Source organism: Lissotriton vulgaris, unplaced genomic scaffold (genome assembly GCF_964263255.1).
Source record: "Lissotriton vulgaris unplaced genomic scaffold, aLisVul1.2 SCAFFOLD_516, whole genome shotgun sequence".
NCBI classification, from domain to species: Eukaryota; Metazoa; Chordata; class Amphibia; order Caudata; family Salamandridae; genus Lissotriton; species Lissotriton vulgaris.
Window position 1 is genome coordinate 663071 of NW_028249857.1, and position 13548 is coordinate 676618.

The window sequence follows — 13548 nt, forward strand, 5'->3', positions numbered from 1 at the left end:
GATTGCTGCAGTTAAAACCATGCACCTAATAAATATAAGAGTTTGAGTAGTTTATGAGTGAGCAGGACTGAAATTGCATGAATATCTCTCTACATGCCCATCCATATCAGGGAAACATTCTTACCTGCACTTTGACAGGGGCGAGGCTGACTGATTTTATCTGCACTTCCTGCGATTCATGTGTCACGACGATGGTGCGTGGGCAGGAGACCTTGTCGCGGGCATCACAGTGGTAGTTATCAATGTAAACACCAAAATTGTCTATTGTCTCCTCAATCTCTTCCACTAGGACGTAGGTGCAGTTGCCTTGGTAACTGTAGTAGGTTCCATCAAAGGTCTTATAATGAGGATCACCCCAGCCTGTGCAGAGGCCTGCGGAGGGATACAGAATATTGTGGCAGTAGTAATAATAAAAGAGTCCAACAATAACAAAAGTGTTTTAGCATGGCCAACTGAAGGGTCAAAGATTGCTACTGACACGATGTTTTATAAGCAGCCCAGAGAGACAAGGGTTACAGAAACCGAAGAGACATTAGAGTACAAAAGGCAAAAGTTTCCAAAACTAGAAACGCATGGTTCCCTAGCAAGAGCAACAGTAACAGCAAGTGGACACAGAATTAAAGATTGGAAAACTGCAAAAGCGGTGTTATACAGAAAGCCAAGGATAAGGGAAACCGAAGAAGCATGGTGTTACAAACAAAAAAAGGTCCTAGAACGCCCACTGCAGCTCCCCACTGCTATATGATGGTATAAAGATATCACACTATTAGACTAGCATTTGACAGGCTTGACACAGACATGCACTTCAACTACAGAGTGTGCAGTTCTGAGCTGTGTGTGACATCATTCTACCCAACGCCAAACTGCAAGGCAGACAAATCACAGTGCACAGTGTGCATACCGACTCAGTCTTGCAAATGTATACAGGAGTCTTTCTATCGTAGTTATATATGGCTTACTATACTTTAAGATTTTAACTAGGCCTGGGAGAAAGTTTAATCGTGCTGATGAAAGTTGTAAAATTCCCAAATTATGGGCCATATTATCAAGGACGGGTGATACATTATCGCTGCTTTTATCGGCAGGAAACTGCCGATAAGGCGGCGATAATGGGCTTGATAATATGCTCTATGGAATTTCAATCGAAGTCCATGTTAGATGTGAAGACATCTAACATGGGCTTCGATTGGAATTCCATAGAGAATATTATCAAGCTCATTATTGCCGCTTTATCGGCAGTTTCCTGCCGATAAAAGCGGCGATAATGTATCGCCCGTCCTTTATAATATGCCCCTTTGTGTCATGTTAAATTCCGTATTAAGCAATTTTGTGCACCTTTTGTGTATTACAGACTTATTCACCAGGAAAATATCTCACCGAGACATTTTTTGACGTAACAGACCTCTACCGGTATCTCCCAAGACTTTTTTTTACCTCTTTACTTCCAAAATTGCATGCAAATGTGCAAAAAGCCATGCAGGATTCTGGCAAACCATATTTCCTCTTAATCGTATAATTTCACACTTTTATAGAATTTTGTGAAATTTTACAGGAATCAAATTACGCAGTGTCATCCGCTTTCTAATTTTAATATGTGAGCCTGCAAAATGCATATTGTCCAGGGGAAATAAACCTCGGACCAGCCTATGAGGAGAATTAGTTAAAATCAGTTGCCACTGCATGGCCAACCCGTTTCACTCCCTAGAGACAATCGTCTGCTTAAGGAAGTACTCGAACAAATAGAATATTATGTGGTTAACAGGTAACTCAGATGTCTCAAAAAATAAGGTCATATGTGCACAAAAAGCTAGATACAGCTGAGATGGCAAAGAGCACTTACAGTCACATTCCCAATGCCAGCAGCACAGGTCATCGTCAGGCACCGCCACAGGAAGACGACCACTGGCACACTGAATCATTGGTGGAGGCACACACTTGATTTCTTCAATCACGACTGTGTTGTTTTCAAGGCATCGAGCCATTGTGCAGTTACACAGCATCCAGGTTTCATTGTGCTGCATTTCACAAGAAAAAAGAGAATGAAGCATTAGAGAGAGTAAGAAGAGGAGGTAGTAAGAGGTAGGCGCAAATGAAAGTTGTCAGCATTATAAGGTGTGAGGAGATCAACTAAAGGTTCAGATAGGAAAAAGGAAGAGACAAAAATAATAAAGTTGATACATGTATGTAGGGAAGAGGTTTTACATGATATTATCATTCTTGAGTGTGGGGAGGGTCTCTTACTTATGAAAGTTGAAGTCTTAAGTGGGACAGGATGCACCTCCCTCCCTCAGAGATTTGCTTTGGCTGTAAAGGTTGCTGTGAGAGACAGGGCCGGCGCTAGGCATGGGCAGCATGGGCAGCTGCCCAGGGCCCCAGCGCCTGCTGGCAGCCTTGGGGCCTCGCGCAGTTAAGGACTCCAGAGTTCCGAGGCCCAGGGGGCCCCCAAGAGATTACATTTCTTTTTTTTTATCACTCTCCCCTGCAGGCCTGTCTCTGTGGGCCTAATGGCTGCATCTGCATGTCGATGACAGCGATTAGAAAGTTAATTAAAGTGCCTTTGCCTGGGAAGTGCGCCCTGCCCCTGTATGAATGAAAGGCTAAATATCCTGCTGGGCGCAGAGCAAAAGAATGGCGGCGCATCACAATGGAAACTCCTCACCTAGGACAAGTGGAAAGGGAGCAGGGAGTGAATAACAAGGGGGGGGGGGATTTAGAGCAGATAGGTGTGAGTATAGCAACGAGACAAGGACAAGAGGTGCATGCAGAGGAGCAGTATCAGCATGCAAAAGTGGATAGAGCAGAGTTTAACGTCTGCTGGGGTTACTCGAGTCTTAGACCTGGTATTAAAATAATATTGACATTGAAAAGGGGCCTTAACTTTTCCTGCAAAAACATTAATCTAGTGTCTGCAAAACAATGAAAGTTCAGAAAAGCAGGTGATGAGACGGGCCGCTCTCCATTTTTACAGTCACCCTCAGAGTGAAAACACAAATCTTAACTCTGCAGCAGCACAACTCTCTGCTGCCTTTAATGCAACTTCAACAACATTCGTTATAGTTCTTTCACAGTCTCATCATGTCAGAACTGGAGCATTTTCGATATTATAAACAAGGAAGCCATAGATGTTGCTTATTTATCATATGCAACTGATAATCACTGACAAAGCCAATAGTACTGGCGTGTTATAGGTGTAATTTTACTTGTTGTAATATTTACCTTGAAGCAAGGACAGAAGCAGCAAAATACCAGTTGGGCGGCGCACTATGCTAAGTACAGATTTAAATAGCTTACATGATTTTAAGCCACTCCCTTAACTACATTAGCCATGCCCCTGTGAAAGACCCCCCTAGTTTTTTCATCCCACTTAAAGCCCTGCTGTCAGGTCAGTATGTTGGTGGTTTCTTTGGCTAGTTGTTGACCTGCTTTATGGTCATGTGAGCCAGTTTTTACTGTTGATTTTCATGATATTAAAGCTTTTATTGCCTGCAGAAAACTAAAATCAGTGCAGTCTTCCATACCTTACAAAAAAGTTATACAGCAAGTCTTTACAAGTTTAAAGCTACCCTAGTTTGCAAACATGAGACACTTTTCTAGCTAACTAACTCACTAATGGGGGCCCCTTTTATTTTGGTACTGGGGCCTATATTCTTTCCCAGTCTGATGCTGCATCTTAGGCAGGGCCACTGTAATAATGCGATTGTGTAGCGATTTCTGCACAATTATGCATTTGACGCATTTGCCACATAATCCATCATCTGCTGCATAATCTACAGATTTTAACAAGAAAATTGCTTTCTATCTCAAACAGTTCAAAAGTTACTAAAAACGCAGCAACACGTCTTGCGCATGTGGGAAAGCCCGTTGAAAAGCTGGAATAGTCAACCTATTTCTCACGGCTAAATTTGGGTGTTAAATTGGTACTAATGGGGTGCAACCGGTTCCCAAACAGTTTTACCAAGTTTAAAAATGGCAAAAAAATGAAGTAATAATATTTCAAAATGTGCCGGATTATGCCGCATAATTAGCATTTTCATGCCGCATAATTTACTCACCCTGCCACATAATTCCAGTGGTCCTGATGTTAGGGTAAAACAATGCAGTGATTTTGTTCCGGTTTATATTTCACATGCTTTAATTAATCTTGCTTTCCTCAAGAGTGCTAGCTATTTTCAGCATGTGTGTTACTGTATTTTATTTCACAGCATATTACTCTTGGATGATGCACCCTTTGTACTGTCGCCTTCAGGTTTTTATAACAGGCTACAGTTGAGCACTTCGGAGTTGAGGATGAAGGCAGTACAACTTTCACATTATGCCTGTCTGTGGGTCAAAAAGGTGTTCAGATTACATGATCATTCAAAATATGGCCTCTCTGCAGAGCACAAAGAGCATTGGTCCTGCATTCCAGTTGTGATTCTATGCAAATGTGTGTGAAAGAGCTACTTATTGATCAACGCAACAAGGTGAAAGGAAAACAATTCATTGTTGTTGCTCATTTAGCTTAAACAGCTAACAACCATTGACAAAATCCAGTCGAGGGTGTGCAGTTTGGTTTAATTTTAATTATAAAACAAACACCTTTCTTTAGCCGGCCCGATCCGATTCCGCGTGGTCTCTGCTTAGGGGCCTCACGTGTTCCTATCCTGCCCGGGGCCCCACATATCCTAGGACCGGCCCTGGTGAGAGATGCTTAATGTAGTGTTCCGGGGAGCGAGTGCAGCAGTCTAGCTGACCGGCGCCAACAGGGCGTCCCTGCACTGACGCGTGACGATATAAATAAAGAGGCGTAGCTACGGCAGTCAGTGCGGAGCCACGTGTAGACAGCAAACGTGGCTCCTGTCTTAATTAGCGTAACGCCCCGCTCACATAGCGCTAGCCCAGCACTAACGCTACACTTACTTGAAATAAAGCCCTCTAACGACAACTCTCCCTTCCCTCTTACTTGTGTTATCCCCTGTGGATCCCGCCCTTTGCCCCTCATCTCCTGTGCTACCTCTTCTATTCCCCATGGCCCTACTCGCTGGTCCGCTCTTTCCCGTGCAGAGTCTAGACTCCAGCCCTCAGCAGTCTCTGCGTGGTGCCAACTTCAAGCACCAAAGAGCATTTCAGCGTACAGGAGCCCCATTTGCACCTATTGCATGAATGCTAGTTCCACAACTATGTACCGGCCACCCCATGTTGCTGCTGAATATTGTTTCAAGACAGAGTCCTCCCACCTTCTTTCAGGTGCAATTGCTCATTCTTCAATCCCTTTGCCCAAACATGGTCGCCTCCCTACTATGATTCACGTATATGTGGCCAGTGCAGGTGAGTAGTGTTGCCCTGATGTCACAAGCTTGTGACCTTTTGGGAGCCCTTCTAACCCTGCTCTCCTGAGTGCTGATTCTTCTTGGAACTCAGCACCTCCCTGTGCAAAGTGTAACAGTGCCCTTGCTGCTTAACAGCTACCTCCATTCTGCCCCTCTCATTCCTGGACCCCACTGCCTCCATTCCCACTCTGTGTCCAGAGAGCCTTGTGAATGGGATAAGTACTCATGAGTATATACACCCTTGTGTCATGAGAATGTTACCCCACATTTGTCTCTTCTGACACTCACTCACTGTCGCTGGAAGTAGGGGTGCACTGTTATTGCAGCACCCCCCAAAAAAATCCTGCTGGAGTTTACAAGGTGAATGAGCAATAAAGATGCTTTTTAATTGTGTTTTTATCGACACATTTGCTGCACCTTCCAAGACAGAGGACAATTGTCAGGCCCCGTCTTCTGACAAATGTAGACTTGTTCTTTTAAAATGGAAATTGGTGAGACAATGCGCTCCAGATTCCCCACTGAATACATGCCACATGCTTCCACCCTCCTGCTGAATGGGTGTGGTTCATTTGCTACACTTCTTCTTTACACGACTTTTGGATTCTTTAGAATCCCTGTGATTTCAGCAATGTAATATTGATGGCAGCATCCCCACTCTGAAAATTGTTCCAGCACCACTGCACCTACTGCATAGCACAGGCTCCCTGCCCAGGCCTTAACACCTCCCTGTGCTGCATAGTGAGTGCCTTTGAGTGAGCAGGTTCTGTGCGTTAGGAGACATTGCCATTGCACTATTGATGCAATGCTGTGCTTCTTCAGTGGATTAACCCCTTCCGTGCTCCCGTCGGCCAACGGTGCTGCCGTCAGCCAACGGTGCTGCCGTCGGCCAACGGAGCCCCGCCCACTCTTTAGAACGCCCGCACTGTGGCGGAAAAACCGCAGCGGTTAAGATGTTATGTAAAGAGGCAAACACTGCTGGTGGGGCTCACTCTGTGCCTGTTCTATGAAACAGGAAGGTGTGTGCCTCAGCTCGCCCAGCTTTACCTTGTCTAAAGGAGAGAAAAGCCTGCACTCCTGCAGATGATCTACGTGTGTGCTTTGAGGAAAGGGGGATTGCAATGCTGCTGTCTAATAAGAGGGAGCAGTCCTCACCAAGGCAGCCTCCCCAGGCAGCCATATGCCACTCCCTCCTGGACCCTTTGTTACTCCCTGAGACTCTGTGATGCTTCTCAACCTGGACACTGCACAGCACATATTTCACACCTCCCACCACATTGATTCTGAGCTAATCCCTGGTACTCTGCGAAGGTGGCTGTGGGTATATCAGGCCAGGGGCAGCCAATCACCTATCGCTGAATTTCACTTTGTGTACCAATTGCCTGCGTTGCTGAAAACTTTTAGAGGCCCACCTAAAATATCCTATGGACGATGTACTTGTTCCTGCCGAGAAACTACGCTTTATTATACCCAGATAGTTGCCTTTTGATGTTACCCTATGTGTAAACTCCATAAGCCAAGCCAAAATGTATTGATTAAGTACATTTCAAGTATTAGCAATACAAAATAGTATTACCATAATCGTATTAAAAGTCCAAAAGAACACTTACTTAAAATATTTAAAACAGTGCAAAAAAAATTGAACACTTTAAATATATTATAACACATATTCATTTGGTGGTGGCATTATAAAATCAGACATTTCATCTGTACTTATTATGCTAAATTTAAAATATAAAGGAGTTAGATATCGACAACGTACTAATGAAATTATGGGGCAAATATCGAGTGCATGTCTTAAATCTTGAAACACTCCCTGACACAGATCACACAAGCCTGTAGAAATGTACCAACGGTTCCCTACCCTCGCCCGGCGCCAGGAGACCCATCGGTGTAGCTGTGCGCCCTACAAATTCTGGAATAATAATTGTATGCATTTAGTGGTAGCACCCCTAACCTGAGTAGCAGTATAACCCGCCTAACACTATGATCTATATTGAAGGATAAATAGTTTTTGGGAAGTGTATCATCTACAAAAACCGACAGTGATTTATATACTTTTGAATTCATACAGTGATTAATGTCACTTAAGTTGATTAATCTTGGGATAGATTGTTTTTAAAGGCTAATTTCCGCAGGGGTCCAATGAATACATATTCTACCTTACATTCCAGTATATTGAAAACCAGTTTAAAATGTACCTTGAAAGTGTTATTTTCTTTTGTGTTACAAGAGTTCCCTGTCTCAAAATAGCTTTGAGTGTGCCTTTCTTATGCGTTACATAGAATGTAGGCCGAGCACAGTATGTTTGCCATTGCAATGGCAGATGTACTTATAAGATCGAATTCTAGTCGCAATATCTGCACAGGAATTGCTTGCGTAATTGAAGCCAATTTACGAAGAATCTTTACTTCATTATAAAAGACCATTGCTTTATAGGTGTGTATTCCACAGTATATATGAAGGTTGCAGGGATTTGTCACTATATATTTTGAATAAATGTTTTAATGTTTCTTTCCCAAAGAATTATAGAACTGGTTTAAGACAACTGTGGCCCTATGACCGTATTTCTTAGATGCATTTAGTACGGTTTATTATTAGGGTTTTGGCAGAATAAATAATGATGTTATTTTTCCATTTCCAATGGTATTCCACCTGTATGCCAACTAAACAGTGGTGGCTCCTCCGCAAAGGCGGAGGAGCATCGCCCCACTGCTTTTCAGGAGTGTAAGGAAAAAGAAAAAAATAACTCAATGTTATTATCATTGTACTTTTTCTTGTTGTGGCAGCTTTGTGGGGAGAGGTGGGGCTACTCTGCTGACAGAGCAGGAAAAGAGTGATTTTCACTCGCCTGAATGTTTGGCCCACCAGGCCAAACTTACATACGCACTTAGCATGTTCTTCCCCTAGGCTGCAATATACAGCCTGGGTGGAGAACATGCCCAGGTCCCCAGTTCCAGTCTGAGGGCCAAACCAGGGCGCTCAGACCAATCACAATGTTGCATCACAGCATTGTGATTGGCTCAAGGGGGCCTGGATGCTCCCTGTTCTGGCCTGAGGGACGAGGAAGAGAGATGTGACAAGGTGGACACGACGAGGAGGTAAGTGAAATTTCATTTTTTATTTACCCCCTCCACGCCCCATCACCTTCGATCCATGCCAGCCACCAATGCAACTAAATGCATGACAGTGACACGTCATTTAAAAGTCATCACTTTAGTCTTAGAAAATGAAATATTCCCAGCAGTTGCTTTAGGACGCATTTCCACTTTAGGGGATCTTCTACCTCATTTTCCTTCCTCGTTGGGGGTTGCTATCCTGGTGTAATCGTTTTCTGTTTAGGGAAAAGTTCGGAAACAGGGGAAAAGCCCTTCTAGTGAACCAACATGGAGGTATTTTTTCCTTCCTCTTTTTACTTGTATTGCAGTGTGCTGTCTTTTCACTAAAATAGAGCGACTCCTTAGTTTTTGAATGGTCATTGTGACCGTTAATTCAGTACATTTAGTCAGAATTTTCCACGATGAGAGAGAAGTCAGCACCACCACTATTTCTAAAGCTTAATAAAATAATATAAAAATGGAGATCTGAACTTACCTTGCTTACCTCGATCGCCGCCACCTACAAGGAGTCGTATTAAAGAGGGGCTTAGATCCTTAAGAATCCTTCCAGATCAAGTCCAAGCTTCCGACTCCAGATAATTACCAACTCCCAAGTATAAACTCTGCATGGGCTGGTTGTGTCCGAATTTTCTCCTGATAATATAACTGGCTGCTAGTTATAAGTGTGGTTGCAGGGCTCTGCTTCCTGCTGCCTGCTTTTTCCTGGTTGATGCTCTGGACTGCAGAGCTAGAGGAAGAGCCCAACCTCAATTCCTCAAGGTGGGACAACCGCGGCCGCTAGTGGGAGTACCTGCCGGGCGGTGACGTGGGGAGGGGGAGGGTCTGGGTGGGGGGTAGTAATGTATGGATTACGAACCTTAGCAGGTACGTAAACATATAAATAAATAAAAATTAATGTTGTTGCGTGCACTGCATCACCAAATGCGATGCTGTGCGCGCAACAAAATTCGTTTTATTTCTTTATATGTTTACTTACCTGTTAAGGTCCGTTATCCATACATTACTACCCCCCACCCTGCCCCTCGCCCTCCCCACGTCACCACCCGCAGGTACTCCCACTACCGGCCGCAGCTGAGTTGGGATCATGCTGATCTGCAGCCTGGGGCCCAACTGTACTGCCACTCAGCCTCGCAGTGCCTCCACGGTAACCAAAGGAGCTCCTCCCCACCCCCACCATCACCCCTCCACTGCAGCCAACCTGCCCACGCTTAGGATCCACCGACTGTCATGGCTAGAATGGCCACACTGTGAGTGATACAGTATCCCAGCGGGATGGTGGGGTTGCAGACAAGAAAACTCAGCAAAACCAGCCGTGAAAGTACCACTACTCCACCAAGAAGTTGGCTGCACACAGTGGTGTAACTGTGCAACGCCCATGAAGTACAGGGAGAGAACAAAGATGCCATGCGGTTCTTGGCTTAGCACTTCCTTGGGTGGGCACAAGCCCAATCAACAGAGCAAGGCAAGGACCAACTCCACAATAAATAAGGACATTTGAGTTAAATACTGGAGCCTTGTATGCTATCACTCTAGGAGTAACCTGCACACAAGGAAGAGGACTGCAAGAAGTTATTTTTCGAGGTTGCAAGTAGCCCTAGAGAGCAAAGGCTATTGTTGGCCTAGAAATGTCAGATTTCTACCAGTCTCAAAGAGATGGAAATTTCCCTAACCATGTCCGAAGGCAGAATCAAGCAATACCCAACTTTGAAGCAAGAGGGACCATGAGTTCTAGAGACCAAAAAGAAGAGATGAGTAAGAGCAACCAATGCTATTTTACCCTGTACCCAAAAACACAAAAATGCGAAATATTTTGTAACTTTTTGGCTCATAGGATAGTATTTTCATAACAGCTGATGGCTTGTGAATGCTGCACATTCTTAGACTGTGGCATTCTCATTTTCAGATCATAGGGCTGAACCTCTTATCTAGTTGTCATCATTATCATCATTCTCAGTACGGGGTTTCGAAATTAAGACAATACTAATTGAAATCATTGCTTTTAGCAGATATGCATTTACGTACCTCTCTGTGTGGCTCAAAAGGACAACCTGGCAGCTTAGTTGTGCTTGGAACTGTTGTTGGTGTGGTGGTCGGAGGGGTGCTTTTTGATGTGGTCGTTTTTAGAGTCGTTGTGGTTCTTGAAGTTGTAATTTCTTTAGTTGTGGTCCCTGTAGTTGTAGTTTTCGGGGTTGTGGTTTCTGGAGTGGTTGTTTCTGGGGTTGTAGTTCTGGTAGCTGTAGAAGTTGGTGTTGTGGTTGTTGGTGTTGTGGTAGTTGGAGGGGTAGTGATTTCTGGAGTTGTAGTTTCTGGGGTTGTGGTTCCTGAAGTTGTAGTTGTGGTTGTTGATGTTGTTGTTAGAGTGGTAGTGATTTCTGGAGTTATAGTTTCTGGGGTTGTTGTTCCTGACGTTGTAGTTGTTGTTGTGGTTGTTGGTGTTGTCGTAGTTAAAGTGGTAGTGATTTCTGGAGTTGTAGTTTCTGGGGTTGTGGTTCCTGAAGTTGTAGTAGTGGTTGTGGTTGTTGTTGTAGTTGGGGTAGTAGTGATTTCTGGAGTTGTTGTTTCTGGTGTTGTGATCCCTGGAGTTGTAGTTGTTGGTGTAGTGGTTGTTGTAGTAGTTGGGGTGGTTGTGATCCCTGGAGTTGTAGTAGTTGGTGTAGTGGTTGTTCTTGTAGAAGTTGGGGTGGTTGTGATTACTGGAGTGGTAGTTGGTGTTTCTGTTGTTGTACCAGGAGTCGTCGAACAGACCCAGTCAAAATAGATTGTATCGCAGTAGTCATTGCAGTAAGCAGAAAAACACCAGTTGCCACTGCTTCCATTGTAGATCATCTCACCTATGTAATAGAAAAACAACGGATCAGCTCCTAACTTCCGTGACGGTAATTCCTTATCATACATTAGTTTGTAGTAAGTATACATAGTGCTAAATACAGTGCTGCAGCGTATAGCACCGGTGACAGAGACCCTGCTTGCACAGTGCTGGCACAGATACCGGATGCTTTGGAACACTGTTCCAACATTACCGCAACGGCCCTGTGGCTGTTGGTGCACCTCATGCACGAGCTAGTGTGATGAGGAAAAGAGGGAAATGCACGTGGAGATGTCTGCAAAGAAATATCAGGCACATGCATCAATATTGCTTTTTGCGATTCCTTAATTGCGAAAAATAAGGAATCGCAATTAAGGAATTGCAAAATGCAATGCATCAAGAAATCGCTAAATAAATTGCGATTTCTTAATATTCCTTAATTGCGACTCGCAAATTGCGAGTCGCAATTAAGGAATACCTCCCCATTCATTCCTATGGGCCTAGAGGCCCATAGTAATGAATGGGGAGACATTCTCAATTTGCGATTAGCAATTAGCGAATCGCAAATTGAGAATGCGATTTCAAGTGTGCAGGGGTGTCCAAAGGACATCCTGTTGCACCCCTGAAATCAATCTGTGCACATATGTTGTGCACACACATGCCCCAAGGGCATGTGTGTGCACAAAATGAAACTTTGAAAAATGCACAAAAGTGCATTTTTCAAAGTTTTCGCAAATTACCATGACATTCAACCTCATGCTAATTTGCTCCACCTAATTGCGAAATCACAATTTTTTAAAGTTTCATGCATTGCATTTAAGGAATCGCAAAATGCGATTCCTTAAATGCAATCGCAGTTTGAGAATTCGCAAATATTTGCAAATTCTTAAATTGCGAGGGCCTTCACCCTTCATGCATTCCAAAAGCAGATTTTGCGATCGCAAACGGCCGATTTTTGCGATTCGCACCGTTTACGATCGCAAAATCCTTTGATGCATGTGCCTGTAAGAGTTCATTTACTGCAACATTGCCTCCTTAAATACTGCTTGGCCAGAAGGAAAGGTAGGGCTCTGCTGCCACCCAGAGGCAGCTTGGTGAAACGAGGCAGGAGAGCTTTAGTAAACGTACTAATGGCCCACATTCACACCATGATTGTAATCATCACTGCGCCTGCGCTTCAGGGAAAGTAAACTAAGTGTGATGAGGACATTTAGTGGCATTGATGGGATTGTTCTTTTTAAGCCGATATCGTTGATGTTTCTGTCATGAGTGTGATAAGGGAGGTTTGGGGGTCTCGGTGTTACTAGTCTGATTTTCAGAGGGAGTAATACTAAGTACAAATACATGCAAAGTGCTATTAAGAAGAGTGTTAACAGCACTGCTTGTCCTCTGCTCTCAAACTGTGAATTGTGGCAGGCAATATTTCAAGATTTGTAACAATCAGTGTGGTTTGTATGCAAATGCTAAAGATGACGAACAGAGGCAACAACTTCATTATGGGACCGTGCTGTCCTTTACCTCTAATACCTTGTGCTCCTTGGCAGGGGATGGGTGTACCAGAGCTCTTTTTACCACCCACAGCTGTGCCCTGTATACACTGGGGGCTCCTACCCCTCTCAACAGAAGAGAAACGCCTGATGGGGAGAGTGATGGGTGAAAGCGAGGATATAACTTCTAGGCGCTGGCTTTTAACCTAATAAGGCTGGGGATAATTCTTCTACAAGCAGTGTATAAACATTATCAAGCAGGCTCGCGTTTTTGCCCATTTAAATAGGACTGCCATTCATTAATTTACCGATATTGCTAAGCTCTGAACCATTGTCATAAATGGGCAGGTACTGAGAACCAGCACTTTTCTAATATGAAAAGGGGTGTATCAGTACTATCCCGCACTGCTGCAATACATTTAATGGGAGAAAGCCTGTACTTCTCAGAAGTAAACAGGTACTGTGGATAGTGAGTATCTGCACCTCTACATTTCCATTTAAAGCACTGCCTTGAACCAAAAAAACAAATCATCACATTGCTGGATTTACTATGATGTAGGCAGTGCACAGTAAAGGGTCAATGCCTCTTCAGAACACCCAATTGTAGAAAATGAAATCATATTAACTATGGGTGTTGAGCGAGTGTGACTGCCTCAGAGAGGGACTGCTGATCCTCACTCAAATGTAAAGCTAAGAGCGTCATATCGGCCCTACCAAAGGAGTTGCTGTCATAGTGTAAACTCTATATTTGGAAGAGGGAAAACTAGAAAGAGCGCTTGTGAACTATTTGACTGGCGAAGCTTGTGCTCGCTGTCCAATAAAGGCATTTC

The 13548-nt window shown here is 43.9% G+C and overlaps 1 protein-coding gene across 1 annotated transcript in view; it reads right to left on the reverse strand.

Moving 5' to 3' along the window:
- Positions 1-13548, reverse strand: part of LOC147663471 (mucin-2-like) — a 175798-nt gene that overhangs the window by 29109 nt on the left and 133141 nt on the right. Inside the window, 3 exon segments of the mRNA XM_086950423.1 lie at positions 125-372; positions 1841-2015; positions 10448-11256. Of these exon segments, the coding sequence (XP_086806549.1) occupies positions 125-372; positions 1841-2015; positions 10448-11256 (1232 nt within the window).